The sequence below is a fragment of the Mytilus edulis genome, chromosome 13 (genome assembly GCF_963676685.1).
Source record: "Mytilus edulis chromosome 13, xbMytEdul2.2, whole genome shotgun sequence".
NCBI classification, from domain to species: domain Eukaryota; kingdom Metazoa; phylum Mollusca; class Bivalvia; order Mytilida; family Mytilidae; genus Mytilus; species Mytilus edulis.
This window is the reverse complement of record NC_092356.1, coordinates 21,751,241-21,768,521: the sequence shown is the minus strand read 5'-3', so window position 1 is coordinate 21,768,521 and position 17,281 is coordinate 21,751,241. Positions and strand designations below refer to the sequence as shown.

Genomic DNA, 17,281 nt, shown 5'->3' with positions numbered 1-17,281 from the left:
TTTTATGTGTTTACACTTGGCACATCTATAGTTTGCATTTCTGTAAAAAAAAAAAAAATGCAATTTCCCAAAGCTTCTTCCTTAGTGGCTAAAACTGTGTCACTTTTATTATGTAGTTTTGTAGAAAAAAAATATATTCTAAAAAACTGATATGCACTACCATTTTATTTAATGGTCAACACATTGCTGTGAGGGATATTTTCAACATTTATATGCCCTGAATTAGTTACAACTTAAACTTATACTAAACTTCTGCACTACCTCTACTTCCACCTTTTGTCTACATTGACCGCAACAATATATGTTTATACTGGTAACTGTCCAAAGTTATATCTCTATGAGATGAAAAATAGAAATTATATCTGGGAACCAATATGTACACAAATTAAGTAAGTTGGCTTTAGATATTTTTGTTATTTATTGTAGGTATTTTTAATATATATCTTTAAATGGTTTCGGTACTCATACATCTTTGGATTTCAAATTTTTTGTCTTTAAGCTTTCCTGATGAAGGTAAATCTAGAAAAGCGCTTCGGACGCAAGAAATTATTAAACGTGTTGTTTCATTATACATTTCCCAAACATATACGTGAGAAAATATCTGAGAAACAAAGGGCGAAGTACACCAAAGAGACATACAAACTGATAAGTGGAAAATAAACTGACAACGCTATGTTTAAAACTATAGAAACAAATAATATTCATCGTTTCAATATACATATCACCGTCTATAAATTCTAGTCTTTAAAAATGAAAAAAAAAGAAGAAAATTGCACTAGTTTCAAATATACGGATATTAAAATGGGTATAATTTCAAGTAAAACACAGCGTGCATAACATGCATTATTTTGACAGAGCGTTTAATACAATGTATCCTATGAAATACTGTCGGCTGCAAAGGCTTAAATGGGTCTATTCAGGGCCAGGTGTGCATTTAAAGAAAACTTATAAAAACAGAAAACTATTTATTTGGCCTCTACTATACGAACTTAAAGAATTATGCAACGATATGTTTTTGTTTTGTTATTAATGTTCTACAAAAAGAAAACAACGAATACAGTTTTCACCATATTATGTCATAAGCGTTTTCAGTATTGTTTCTTTACTTATGTCTATTTTTAATTATTAATTGTCACATGCCCTTTTATGAGTTTGGGTTAGAAAAAAATATTCCTATTCGTATTTGTACTTGTGGTTGTAAAATTCATTTTCAAGACAAGTGTTTAATTATTATTCGATAACATATAATTTTTACATGTTTACACTATCTATAATCAAAAACACGTCGGATTAAAATTTAAGAAATAAAACAATCATGAAAACCTTGACCTCAAATGCTTATTTACAAAAAGCTAAAATTGTAAAAGGTGTGAATTTTATAAAAGGAAGTCTGTAAAATTGTTTATATATCGTCAAATTATAGAGTTTCAAATTCTAAATGTAAGTGTATATAAAGACACAAAAATCATTTATATTACTTGTATTTGTAATTTATACACATATAATAATCTATATTTTTGATTTTTGATTATATATTTAAAAATTGAAACAACACGTTTAACCCCTATATTTAACATTTTCTACTATTGTGTCTATTGTTTTGTACACGGATCGGTGACAATATAACGGAATTTGACTGTCATACAAGTGAGAGGTTTAGCTAGCTAATAAAACCAGGTTCAATCCACCATTTTCTACATTTGAAAATGCCTGTACCAACTCAGAAATATGACAGATCTCCATTCGTTTTTGATGCGTTTTGTTATTTGATTTTGCCATGTGATTATGGACTTTCCGAATTGATTTTCCTCTGAGTTCAGTATTTTTGTGATTTTACTTTTTTCTATACTTAATTCTTCGACTTGTTGTCATTCAAACACATCTAAATTTTCAAATAAAGTTTTTTTCTTAATTATGTGCGCGAAAATAAACATTGACAAAAATATGTTATTATCTTTACCAACATTTCAATTGGAATGTATTGTATGTTGATCCAGTAATATTTATATATTAAATGTGTTGTGTTTTTCAATGATCTGTACTCGAAATTTGACATAAACATGGGTTTGTTATATCTTAATATCAAAAATCGTGTTTTCTGATTATGAAACTACGTCTTACAGTGGTGATCCTAATTATTTTTCAACGAATCCAATCAAGCTTATTCTAATGGTCGTCTGCAGTGAGGGGAAAGTTGTTTGGTTTCATGTTGACGGCCTCACTGTAACTTTGAGATGACGAACAGCTATCTTAAAAGCCCTGTTCCTTTTCTTATTATATTTTCTGTGCATAAACTAACTTTTTGTGTCATGAATAGATAACACGGATCTTTTGTTTTCTCTTATATGTCATTAGATAAAAAGAAAAAAAATATGTGAATCCTTGCGCAATAACCAGTTTATAGAGGCTGATCTGACGTAGAATGCTTGTGAGATTTTTTTTTTATCTGTCTTATTTTTTCGGTTTTGTCTCTATTTAACATATTGGTTTGAGGTACCCCTCTAGTTTTAATCGCCCTTTTTCTATTAACCAGGCGATGAACATTACCCAATAAACATTTTAAAATGCAATTGCTATATGATTTTAACTGTCCGCTATATTGAATGATCTAGGATTACTGTCCGTTGTGAATCGATTAGAATGATATTCTGTTACAGTCAAGTCCTACAATGGCCACTTACAATGTACATGTCACTTATCTGAATTGTTATTTGCCTATATCTTAAATATAGGTTTTTAAATATATTAGATAACTTTTTTATATCGATAAGAAAAACTAATTAGTAAATAAAACTTGCACTTTCATAGTAATTGAATATTGAAATCAATTGAGCACTAATTGCTTGAGTATATATTATTTAGTTATTCTTTTTTTCTAAATTCGAAAGTAATAGTCACATGTAAACAATTTCTCAAGAGGTATTTTATTGTTTCAAAAGTCGGTCATGGTTATTATGTCGGTTTCTTTCAGTCAAGAGTTCGTTAGATATTTTTAACTTAATTGTTTTCACACTACAAATAAACTAAATGCAGCAAGGTCTTTGGACAATTGTAACTAAGCTAAGTGATAGTTACTATTTTCACACACCACAAATAAACTAAATGCAGCAAGGTGTTTGGACAATTGTAACTAAGACTAAGTGATAGTTACTATGCAGGTAACAATTTAACGCAACTTTAGTAGCATAATAATTATAAATGAAACTAAATACTCATATGAAATTTAATATTACACTTCATAAAGTTTATGTGTCCGCCGTTCTTTTCTGTATGTTACCGTACTAGGAATAACCAAAACAATACAAAAAATCTAAAGTTAAAACACTTTCAAGGACATCATTATCAAATTTTTGGAGGTTGTTTATCGACATTTGTTTTAGAATAATAAAAAAGTCTTTTTTATTGAAGGGAAAGACGGCGTATAAAAAAACGGCCAAATCAAACACACTGTATAAGTTTATTGTTGAAGACAACTTAAAAGCAAAGATTTGGTGCTAAAGCTTAATTTTCAATTATGTTATCTTCTTATGAAACAACCTCTTAAAAAGAATATCCAGATTGTTTTTGCAACAAATCCACTCAAGCCTATCCATAGGTTCGTCTGAAACCTGCAGTAAGCGGGAGAGTTATTTGGTTTCACGTTGAAGGCCGCACTGTGACTTTGAGATGACGAGCAATAGTCTGTTAAAGTGTTGTTCCCTTGCTTATTTTTTTTCTGTGCATAAACTGGTATTTTTTCTTTTTTTCCCTGCTTTGTCTATTTTTAACTATCGCGTTTGAACTACCCCTCTAGTTAAAACCGCCGTCTTTTTCTTGAAACCATTCGATGTACATTATCTATTAAGTATTTGTAGCAACGCCATAAGGATTTTAACTGTTTGATATTTTGGATGATCTAGGGTTACAAATGTATTGTCCGTTGCGAATCCAATGTATTTTTACTCAACAGTTTGAAAGCTAATATTTTGGAAGCATATTAGACATTTAGATTTGAATGAAGTTGGGCTGAAAATTCTGTATCGTACAACTAGTTGTATTTATGCAACTACAAATGTACCAAGGGGAAAAATATGTTTTTACTCCTATATAACATGTTTAAGATTAAACTAATTGAAAATTTTACATCGAGCGTTGAATTGTATAACTCTAATTAAATTGCGGACAGGTCAGCGACATGTTCGAACCAAAAAATTGAAAATAAAACTATAATGTATGCAATAAAGGCAACAGTAGTATACCGCTGTTCAAAACTCATAAATCCATGGACAAAAAACAAAATCGGGGTAACAAACTAAAACCGAGGGAAACGCATTAAATATAAGAGGAGAACAACGACACAACACTGAAACGCAACACACATAGAAACGGACCAAGCAATAGACAAAACACCACGAGAATAACAAATATAACATCAAAACCAAATACATGAATTTGGGATAGACAAGTACCGTGCCACGTCTTATCTAAAAAAATAAGAGAAAACACAAACGACTCAACGTTAAAATGCAACACACACACAGAAACGAACAATATTATAACAATGGCCATCTTCCTGACTTGGTACAGGACACTTTCCTCGACGTAGACGCAGTCATGGTCATCGTCATTATACATCACCCTCTCTGCATGATGTCTCTATTAATGACTTGCTGCCATTCATACAAAAACCGTTAGGTATTCATCACATTCGCACGAAACTTTATTCATTACCCCTTTCAAAACTTCATTCTCTGTTCAATTTATGTTTGGAATCCACTGTTACAAACCCTCATTCAAACCAATACAAACTTCAAGCTATAATTTCGGATATTGCAAGTCACAGACTTTTCAAGCCAGTTCGCATTGGAAAAGATGAAAAAGAGAAAAGATATTTTCTAAATCTTTCCTTTGCCAACAAAGGTCTCGATGGCGTCAACCTTGGCAATATCCTTCATCATAAATTAGTTCAATCGAAAATACCTCCTTATTTTAAAGACCAGTCTGTACCAATAATTTCTTATACCTATACCAAACCTATTGCAACTAAAATTTTCAATTACAAACGCGTTTTGCAGGATCTCGATATTGACGACTTCAAGTCTAAACCTCCTGATTGCACTTGTGCTAGTTCCCAATTCACATATAATCCCGCTGGCCACGTTATTACCGGTGACCTTAACATTGTTAATAACACTTCTCTACGAAACGTGTTATCGAAAGGTCCGAAATATCGTGAGCCTAAATCCATCAATTGGAAATACAACTTTAAAATTTTGATGGATTCAGTCGAGGATTATGCCAGGCAATGGGCTAAGCGCGAGAAGGAAGACGTAGACACTCTATCCGAATGGATAAAGGCAGTGAGGTCCTTAATACAAATCAGAATTAAGAAACTGAATGGGTCCATCAATGCCCATGCTACGTCAATTTTTAAAGACCCAAATGTTGCTAAACACCTATCCGACCTCCATGATAAATATGTTGTTGTCCCCGCAGACAAAGCCCCAAATAACATCGTTTTTGTCTGTAAAAGTCATTACATTAATTGCTTGATAAACGAATTAGGTATAGACAATTCACTTGGAAACTCAACATATACCCTCACGACACTTACCAAAGAGGAAATCCTGGATAATCATAGGTCTGTTCTTTGTTCCTTTGGTATTTCAACCAAAGATGAAGAACTGGATCTTCCATCACTGTATTGGATACCTAAACTACATAAGTGTCCTTACAAACAGCGGTATATTGCTGGGTCTTCCAAGTGCTCCACAAAACCTCTTTCTAAATTATTAACATCCATTTTATCAGCAATCAAAGACGGGCTTCAAAGTTATTGTGAAACTGCCTATTCTAGAGGTGGCGTGAATCAGATGTGGATACTTAAAAATTCCAAAGATCTTTTAGAGTACATACAATCTAACTCTCTTTCATCTTGTAACAGTATTAAAACATTTGACTTCTCTACTCTTTACACAAGTATTCCACATTCCAAACTTAAAGACAAATTAAAAGAGCTGGTATTACTTTGCTTCATAAAAAAGAATGGCCAACGTAGATACAAGTATCTTGTCTTAGGGAGGGATAAATCCTACTTTGTAAAGAATCACTCTGACTCAAACAAAAAATTCTCTGAAACCGATATTATCAAGATGCTTGATTTCTTGATTGACAACATATTTGTTACGTTCGGAGGACGTGTTTTTCAACAGACTGTCGGCATACCAATGGGAACAAACTGTGCCCCTCTACTTGCTGACTTGTTTCTTTATTATTATGAGGCTGACTTCATGCAGGAACTTCTTAGGAAGAAAGATAAGAAGTTAGCAATATCCTTTAACTCTACTTTCCGCTATATAGATGACGTTCTTTCACTAAACAATTCAAAATTTGGTGACTATGTGGAACGCATCTATCCCATCGAATTGGAGATAAAGGATACTACAGATACAGTTAAGTCAGCTTCATATCTTGACTTACATCTAGAAATTGACAATGAGGGTCGGTTGAAGACAAAACTTTACGACAAAAGAGATGATTTCAGCTTTCCAATTGTGAACTTTCCATTTCTAAGTAGCAACATTCCAGCAGCACCTGCATACGGGGTATATATCTCTCAAATGATACGATATTCCCGTGCTTGCATTTCCTATCATGATTTTCTTGATAGAGGGTTACTGCTCACAAGGAAGCTATTAAATCAAGAGTTCCAAATGGTGAAGTTGAAATCATCCCTTCGTAAATTTTACGGACGCCATCACGAGTTGGTTGACCGTTATGGAATAACCATTTCACAAATGATATCGGATATGTTCCTCACGTCGTAACTACAATCCCCTTCCCTTTCATGAATTTGACCTACCGAATTATACTATTTACCGGATTTGTAATCACATAAGCAACACGACGGGTGCCGCATGTGGAGCAGGATCTGCTTACCCTTCCGGAGCACCTGAGATCACCCCTAGTTTTTGGTGGGGTTCGTGTTGTTTATTCTTTAGTTTTCTATGTTGTGTCATGTGTACTATTGTTTTTCTGTTTGTCTTTTTCATTTTTAGCCATGGCGTTGTCAGTTTGTTTTAGATTTATGAGTTTGACTGTCCCTTTGGTATCTTTCGTCCCTCTTTTAAAGGGGAATAAAAGTGGTGGGTTGAACCTGGTTTTGTGGCATGCCAAACCTCCCTCTTTTATGGCCATGTGAAATATAACATTAAAATGACAACACAACATTACAGGACTACAATATAAATAAATAGGAGAACACAATTGACAAAGAAATACACGAATAATAGCTAACAATAGGCAACAAGTTTAAAATTTTAATACGCCAGAAGTGCATTTTGTCCACACAAGACTTACTAGTGACACCCAGATACAAAAGTTTGAAAGCCAAAACAAGTACAAAGTTGAACAGCATCGAGGACCAAAAGTTCAAAAAAGTTGTGCCAAAAACGGCCAGGGTTTTCTGTTATGTACCAGATAAAGGCAACAGTAGTATACCGCTGTTCAAAACTCATAAATCCATGGACAAAAAACAAAATCGGGGTAACAAACTAAAACCGAGGGAAACGCATTAAATATAAGAGGAGAACAACGACATAACACCGAAACGTAACACACACAGAAACGGACCAAGCATCAGACAAAACACCACGAGAATAACAAATATAACATGAAAACCAAATACATGAATTTGGGATAGACAAGTACCGTCCCACGTCTTATCTCAATTTCTCAAAAATAAGAGAAAACACAAACGACTCAACGTTAAAATGCAACACACACAGAAACGAACAATAATATAACAATGGCCATCTTCCTGACTTGGTACAGGACACTTTAAAAGGGGAATAAAAGTGGTGGGTTGAACATGGTTTTATGGCATGCCAAACCTCGCACTTTAATGGCAAAGTTAAATATAACATTGAAATGACAACATAATATTACAGGACTACAATACAAATAAAAAGGAGACCATATTAGACAAAGAAAAGCATGATTAATAGATAACAAAAAGCATCAGGTTTAAAATTCAATACGCCAAAAACGCGTCTAGTCCACACAAGACTCAATAGTGACGCCCAGATATAAAAGATCGAAAGTGAAAAAAGTACAAAGTTGTACAGCACTGAAGATCAAAAGTTGAAAAGGTTTTGCCAAATACGGCATTGTTTGTATGCCCGGGATAAGAACATTCTTATTATATAGAACAATTCATGCTATTGCAAACAGTAAATTTTATCAAATGAATATGAAAGAGATATCTAAGCAAACAGGTAGATGCACATTTTTCTACGATTCATTAGTTATTGATGAAACAAGCATTGAAAACCGAATGATAAATATGTTTATGGTATTTCATTTCACATTTTAAACAAAAACGTAAACTACCATGATGATGATGTGAAATTAAAACGCTCCAAAGTAACTCTTTTTACACGTTTTATTTTATACTTTGAACAGTGCGTATTTGACAACAAATTTAAGACTGAAATCTATATAGTTTCTCTATTGTAAGAAGTAAATCACGAAAGGTTAAAAATGCTTAGATATCTTCACGATAAAGAAAATCAGAGGCTAAAACAGACCTGCCAAACTTATCTGGTTTTCATTTATTTATTTATCACAGACGATTTTGGTAACTTAAAATTATCTTAGCGTTAGTAAAGTTCAATGGAAGCTATTGTGCGAGTTGTTTTTTCAAAAAGTAATTTGTCAAAACTAAGTGGTATGTCCTGTATTTCTATCACCACATATGTCGTCTACAAAAACTCATCTGTGACGATCGAATAAAAAAAAATGACAAAAAGACAATACATAGTGAAGTCGGTTCCAACTATATGTCCCCATTCAAATGCATTGATCATCAAACTAGAGGCTCTTAAGAGCTTGTGTCGCTCACCATGGTCTATGTGCATACATGTATTAAACAAAGGACACAGATGGATTCATAACACAATTGTGTTTTGATGATGGTGATCTTACTGTATTGAACATTATTGCTAATTACAATTTTCTCTATCTTTAATAAACTTGGCCAGAGAAAAAAATCTGTAAATATTTACACAAAAATGTACCAAATTAATGAAAATTGAAAATTGTAAAAAATTGACTATAAAGGGCAATAACTCCTTAAGCGGTCAAGTGACCATTTTGATCATGTTGACTTATTTGTACATCTTACTTTGCTGAACATTTTGCTGTTTACAGTTTTTGTCTATCTATAATAGTATTAAAGATAATAACCAAAAACGCCAAAATCTCTTTAAAAATTACCAATGGGGGGGGGGAGGGGTGTGCAGCAACCCAACAAACCGTTGTCCAATTCATCTCGAAATTAAGGACTGATACATATTGACTTGAAAAACCGCTTGTCAAATTTGCTCTAAATGTTTTTGTTTCAAAGTTCAGAGCCAAAATCTACATTTTACCCCTATGTTCTATTTTTCAGCCATGGTGGCCATCTTGGTTGTTTGGCCGGGTCAATGGAAACATTTTTAAACTAAATACTCCAATGATGATTGTGGCCAAGTTTGGTTAAATTTGGCCCAGTAGTTTCAGAGTAGAAGATTTTTGTAAAAGTTGACGATGACGGACGACGGACGACGGACGCCAAGTGATGAGGAAAGCTCACTTGGCCCTTTGGGCCAGGTGAGCTAAAAAGGAGGGTTCCAACCCCCTTACCTGCCCCTGGATCAACCATTGTGCTAAGCTACAATATCTTGAAATTATATTTTATGTAATCAATGTACTGGTATTTTGTACATTTGTAGGAGAAGATATGCATATTTACAATATGTACACCTGTGCAATACCATTTTATCATGAAATTAACCAACATATTTTCTATTTTTATTTTCTCATTAAATAGTAAACATAGTACAGGCATATTAGTATAACTCTCCCATGTGTGTTCGATATTCAGGTCCATAATGTCTTTCCAGACATTAAATTAGTCTATGTTTTATTATTTTTAAATAACTATTTGAAATTCCAACACTTGTATAAATTGATAAGCAATCACCCAAGATGCTTTTAAATATGACCACCTAGGACGTTAATTAGTCTCGAGTTTTTATGAAAGTATTGCAGTATTTGCTTTTTTTTTCCCAAGAAACTTTCAACTATTAAATATGTTGGAAGGTAGATGTTCAAATTATTTCTTGAAATATCTCCTACAAATGTACAAAATGATCCAGAGCATGGTCATGCATTTTAAAACAACTGAAACCTCATGTAGACAGATTCTTTGTGTTTGTGCATGTTAATCATATTCATCAATATTCATATCAAAGTTCGTAATCTTCTCTGTTGCAATATTTATTTTAAGTAAAATGCATGAGAACAAACTTATCCTGTTTGGTTTTTTGAATGGAAGCAAAAGACAACCATTTTTAAAGACCCTACTAGTCAATATCACTATATAATTCCTTCGTCGAAGACAACTGAAAAAAACTAAATTTAATGAAACATAAAACATATGAAGTTTTTCAATGTAATGTGGATTTATTCTTATTCGTCGGATATCAATTTTCGTTGTTTTCGTCGATATTGGTTGACCAAGAACTAAATGTTCAACGAATTACACTTTTCTATAGGCTTTGTGTGGAGAGATTGGAAAAACAACGAAATCAATTACCCATAAAAAGCCAGAGTTTTTCAATCCACGAAAATAAGTGAAACCAATATATGTTAACTCGACAGTTTTGAAGCTCATGTTTGGAAAGCATATTTGAAATTTATATTTTAATGAAGTTGGGCTGAAAATTCTTTACCGTTAAACTAATTGTATTTATGCAACTACAAATATTGTACCAGGAAAATGGAATTTGTTTTTACTCCTATATAACATGTCTAAGGTTAAACTAATTGAAATGTTTACATAGAGTGTTGAATTGTACATCTCAAATTACATTGCAGACAGGTCAACTGAATATTTGAAAACAAAACAAAACATATGAAGTTTTTCAATGTAACAAAAGATATGAACTGAATATTTGAAAACAAAACAAAACATATGAAGTTTTTCAATGTAATGTGGATTTATTCTTATTCGTCGGATATCAATTTTCGTTGTTTTCGTGGATATTGGTTGACCAAGAACTAAATGTTCAACGAATTACACTTTTTGTAGGAGACAATATGAATATTTACAATGTGTACACCTGTGCAATACCATTTTATCCTGAAATTTCTAAAATGTATGCAGGAAGGTAGATGCACATTTTTCTACGATACATTAGTTATTGACAGTAACAATGAAACAAGCATTGCAAACCGAATGATAAATTAATATATTTACGGTACTTTATTTCACATTTGAAACAAAAACGTAAACTACCATGATGATGATGTGAAATTAAAATGCTTCAAAGTAACTCCTTTTACACGTTTTTTTTTTATACTTTGAACAGTGCGTATTTGACAACAAATATAAGACTGAAATCCATATACTTTCTCTATTGTAAGAAGTAAATAAAGACAGCAGCCAGCTGAAGGACGCTTACGGGTGCGGGAGTTTTTCGCTATATTATACATTAAAAAAACACGCCGGATTAAAAATTAAAAAAATTAAAAAAACGCGAAAAAACCTTGACCCCAAATGCTTAATTAAAAATAAAAATTGTAAAAAAAAAAAAAAAAAAAATAGAAAATGGAAGTCTGTAAAATTATTTTTATATCGTCAAGTTACAGAGTTTAAAATGTATATTTAGACACAACAATCATTTACATTATTTGTATTTGTGATTTATATATATATGATAATCAATACTTAATTGCGCAACTAATTGTCATTCAAAAACATTTTAATTTTCAAAAAAAGTTTTTTCTTGATTGTGGGCGCGAAAATAACCATTGCCAAAAATATGTTATTATCGTTACAAACTTTTCAATTGAAAGGTATTGTAGGTTGATCCTTTAATATTCATATATAAAATATGTTGTGTTTTTCAATGATCTGTACTTAGATTTTGACATAATTATATATTGGTTCGCTATATTTTAATATTAAAATCATGTTATCGTGTTATGAAACTACGTTTTGCAAGGTCGACCCTACTTATTTTTGCAACGAATCTACTGAAGTCGATGATAAGGGTCATCTTAAACCTGTGGTGTGGGGAACGTTATTTGGTTTCATATTAAAAGCCTCACTGTGACTTTGAGATGACGAGCAACTGTCTGTTAAAGCGTTGTTCCTTTGCTTATTTTGTTCAATTCAAGTGTATAATTATGTTATTATGGCTCAGTCAAGTCCGCCAAAGACCACTTCAATGTTTACTTTGACTTATTTAAATTTTTATTAGCCTATGTTTTAAATATAGGTTTTTAAATATATTAAATAAATATGAACGTTTTGTTATCGATAAGAAAAACTAATTAGTAAATAACTGAAATCCATATACTTTCTCTATTGTAAGAAGTACATAAAGATAGCAGCCAACTGAAGGACGTTAACAGGTGCGGGAGATTTTCGCTACATTAAAGACCCATTGGTGACCTTCGGCTGTTGTCTGCTCTATGGTCGGGTTATTGTCGCTTTGATACATTCCTCATTTCCTTTCTCAATTTTAGATTAAAAATGCTTAGGTTACTTCACGATAAAAAGCTGGATACTAAGACAGACCTGCCATTCAAAATAAAATTTGTCTGGTTTCCATTTATTTCATTATCACAGAAGATGTTGGTAACTTAAAATTATCTTAGTGTTAGTAAAGTTCAGAGGAAGCTATTGTGCGAATTATTTTTTCCAAGAAATAATTTGTCAAAGCTAAGGAGTTTGTCCTGTATATCTATCACCACATATGTCGTCTGCAAAAAACTCATCTTTGACGCTCGAAAACAAAAATTAACAAAAAGGCCATGCTTAGTGAAGTTGTTAAATTTGTATGTTGGGTAAGATCTTTATTAGTACACAGTTTCTGGAGTAAAATTCAATACATTTGAACATTGAGTTAAGTTACAATATTTCAGAAATTACTTATTTTGTAATCAATGTACTGGCATTTTGTAGGAGACAATATGAATATTTACAATGTGTACACCTGTGCAATACCATTTTATCCTGAAATTAACCATCATATTTTCTATTTTTATTTTCTCATTAGATTATAAACATAGTAACGGCATATTAATGTTAAACTCCCATGTGTAATCGATATTCAGTGCAATACTGTCTTTCCAGACATTAAATCAGTCTATGTTTATTATTTTTAAATAACTAATTGAATTTCCAACACTTGTATAAATTGATAAGCAATCACCCGAGATGCTTTTAAATATGATGACCTAGGGTATTAATTAGTCTCCAGTTTTTATGAATCTTTCGCAATCTTTGCTTTTTTCCCCAAGAAAATATCAACTCTTAATCACAATGATCCTTGATTTTAATCATGTTTTTGGATTTTAAAACATGTAGCATCATGTTGATGAGTTGGACTTTCTAGTTTGTCTAATTTCGCATTTGTTAGTTTCAGCATGTTTATTATTTTTATCAATATTGATATAAAATATGGAAAACAACACGTTTTATAATTATTGCGTCCGAAGCGATTTTCTGGATTTACCTTCATCAGGAACGCTCAAAGCCAAACATTTGAAATCTGAAAATGGATAAGTACCGATAATCGTTGAAGAGCTATGTATCAAAAATACCTAAAATAATAGCCAAATTTATCTAAAGCCAACTTTGCCTGAGGGAGTTGAAACCTTAGTTTTATAATAATTTCAAAATTTATAAACGGAAAATTCGTACTCTTCTCTGTTCCAATATTTCTTTTTGAGTAAAATTCTTGAGAACAAAATTAATCATTGAGAATATCTTTTTGATTACTTATCCTGTTTCGTTCTTAAAGATGTTCTCTTGTCATGTTTACAAATTTTGGTCAGATTTCGGAATCCTCTGGTTTTACCCATTTGAATGCCTTAAAAAAAATTGCCCATTGACCACTATTTTTCTTTTTATAAATATTTGGCTTGTATCATGATAAGCCATCTGTAAAAGTCTTATAAAATCCATGTTTTTTAACAGTTTTTGAGCACTATCACTTGTCAATGATAAAGCTATGAAAAATCAAGAGAGAACATTTTCCCGCAAAAATTTCAATGATTAATATCTTGAAAAAACCAAATTGACCTTTATTTTTTTTTGCTCTTTTGGTTCCATTAATATTACCCTATCGATATGTACTGGTGTAATGAAGCTTGTTATTTTCAAACTGAGAAGCGAACCGAACCTCCTTAATAGATTGTTTTTCTATCTGTTAAACATTCATGCAACTGTAAATTTACAAAGGGAATAAAATGTGGTTTATTCCTATATACCATGTTAAAGGTTAAACTGTTGTATATTCAAGTATCCACATTTTTTGACTGTCCCTTTGGTATCTTTCGTCCCTCTTTTAATTATATCATATCATTACTATCAGAAAGACATCTCTTTGTGAAAAGGAGACTGTTTTAATTCTTCTCATAAAGCGGTTTTCGATTTTTGGGTTTGGTTGTTTTTCTCATGTAACCAAAACGTAACAGAACACCAGCAAATACATCGTCATATAATGTTGCAATAAAACATATGCTGTTATAATTCTCAATCAATGTCTTAACCAGATAGAAATATTATCTATGTGTTTCATCAAACGATTGCTATTTTGGATTTAACACTTGTGTTTTTCAAAAAAGATTAATTTGAATATGTTAAAGATATTTCCAACATTTTGAATCGTCTACAGATTTACTATTATGCAAATATAGTGTTGTTTTAACGTTCTGAGTGTTCTAATATTCAGCACAATTTGTATTTCCGACCGTGCAAGGGCTGTATATCCAGTTAAGGTTTTTAAAAATTTCCACCATCATTATTTTGTTTTCTCTACAGGAAGAAGCTGGTAGATGCCTTGGTCATGGGTGCAAAGAAGGTCAAACCTGTTATTTTCTGAAAGATGGATCGCATAAATGTTTACATACAGGTTTGTTTAATCTTGATCACAGATGAAATAATAACAGAAATCACATAGCTTGACCCGAACGAGGTCAGAAATAAAAAAGACAGTTAAAACATTATGTACCAAACAAGTACCTGCCGTCATACGTTAATTTCTCATTATTATTCACCCGTATCTCATTCGCTTTATGTTGGATTTGCATTTAATGATTGTCGTAACAATTGTGTTATTGGAATATAAATTATTAACAAGTAGTAATATATCATGCTTCTATTCTAACTTACAGATGCTATAACTGATCATTGTATGCCTTTCAGAAATTAATTAGACAAAAACAAAGATATAAAATGACAGAAACGATATGTTTATTATAAAGGTATTCCGTTGGAGTTTTTTTTAAATTGACTTTCAAACAAATGGTTTTGTAATAAAATCCGGGCCCAAGGGACATTTAAAAGCATTAGCTTAAAATAAACCGACTGCGCCTTGTTTTAATGTAGACGTCTTAGTCGTCATGGATAAACTGTATGTCGTCATTATCACGGTTATGTTTAGTATGAAGCCATTATCTGGTCCTACTTTTATTGTTATACGATCATAACAGGCGTTCTATGAATAAATTCTTATTCACCTCGAGCAACATGGTGGCTTCTGGTAACTGTTCGAGACGGTAAAATATTATGGAAATCTGGTCTTCACTGCCGTTATATGTGCGAATTATGTAACTTAAGCTTTAACCGTTTTAATTGTGTATGACTTGGAAAGCGAGATATAGGTATTGCTTTGCCGGTGTTGGCGAAGACTATGATGACGGTATCAACACATGTTAAGCATGTTAAGTGTTCTGCTAAGTTAGTTTGATAGATATTACTTGAGAGAGATAACTGATATGTCGTATGCACATGTGAAGATACATTACTATCAGTACATATCAGTTTGATAACGATTTTGAGGCTTAGCCTCATGAGCCATGGTCCAGTGAATTCGAATTAATAAGCCATATTAAATGTTCAGTTTTTATGGTTAAGTTAAATTGATAGGACCTATTATGGTATATTATTGATAATTGTAAGAAGATTCATTACTATCAGTTTAGACTAGTTTGATGACCATTTGGAGACCATGTCCCCCTGGTCATGGTCTAGTGACTTTAAATGAAATTATGATTTTCAATATTTTAAAAGTACTATGATTAAGCAAATTTGATAAGACCTACGTAAAAAGATAATATTTCCTATAAAACTAAATTGCTATTTGTGCTAGTTTGTCAAACATTTTAAGGTCTTACCCACATGTCGGACTAGCGACTTTGAATTGATAAGAAGTGGTGCTGTTCATAAGTTTGTCTTTTTCTCAAATGTATGCCGACATGCGAGACATATTTCTGTGTCAAGTATATATTTTTGAGGAACTGATTTCAACTTCGGTTTATTTATTGTCATGTTGTTGTCGTTCTTTTTTTTCATTTTTTTATTGGTAAGATTAAGCAAGGTCAGCTAGTATAAAGGAAACTGTTCAAAGTAAAGATAACTGAACGGTACATGAACTCCTTTTTCCAAAAGTAAAATAAGTCAATTATCCAGTTTTTCATGGCCTTACGCTTGGCGTTATTGAAATGAAAATAGAGTTATATGCTAGTATTGAAGGGACATCTCTCAACCTTTTTCCCTGATATCAATTCTATGACGGTGTGCGATTGTTTTCAAAAATTTATTTTAAATATATAAAATACTTCATTCGTCAAGAAATCAAACTATGTGTTACACTTGGCACTCATGCTGTTAGTGTGTTTATAACATCAATATTATACCCTTTGTTCTAGTGTGCAAGCTTGAGTAACCCTGTAAACTGAAGTAGAATAGTCTATAAAAAACCATGTAATAAAGGAATCATTATGGTGCTTTGGGCACCAAATATTTGTTTACGACTTAAAGTTTTGATAATGCATATAAATGTAGAATTTATTTCCTACAACAGTACAAAACCGGAAATATTTTTTCTATTCTTTTTCTTATGCAACTGGATATATGACGTAGTATACTTTGGTGGTATTACAACTGATATGAAAGCAATGTTACGGAAAGTAAAACATCAGCACTTTACAATTGTGTCACATGTGTTGCATACATGTACATTTTAGTGTAAATGTTAAAAGAGTTGCATATCGCGAAACACATTTCAACACAAAAAAGACTAAACCAAATAAAAATAGACATGTTTACAAAGCGAATTTGTTTATGTTTCAAATGAATACTGTGGATTCATTATTATTCGTTGGATACCAATTTTTGTGGTTTTCGTTGGTACAAGTGAACCATGAAATTAATATTCAACGAATGACAAATTTTCTATTGGAG

At 32.0% G+C, this 17,281-nt stretch overlaps 1 protein-coding gene across 1 annotated transcript in view; it reads left to right on the top strand.

Moving 5' to 3' along the window:
• The window catches only part of LOC139500180 (sushi, von Willebrand factor type A, EGF and pentraxin domain-containing protein 1-like), a 60,254-nt gene that overhangs the window by 11,896 nt on the left and 31,077 nt on the right, over positions 1 to 17,281 (top strand). The window contains exon 2 of the mRNA XM_071288917.1: positions 14,858 to 14,948. Within this exon, the coding sequence (XP_071145018.1) occupies positions 14,858 to 14,948 (91 nt within the window). The remainder of the gene's footprint in view (positions 1 to 14,857; positions 14,949 to 17,281) is intronic.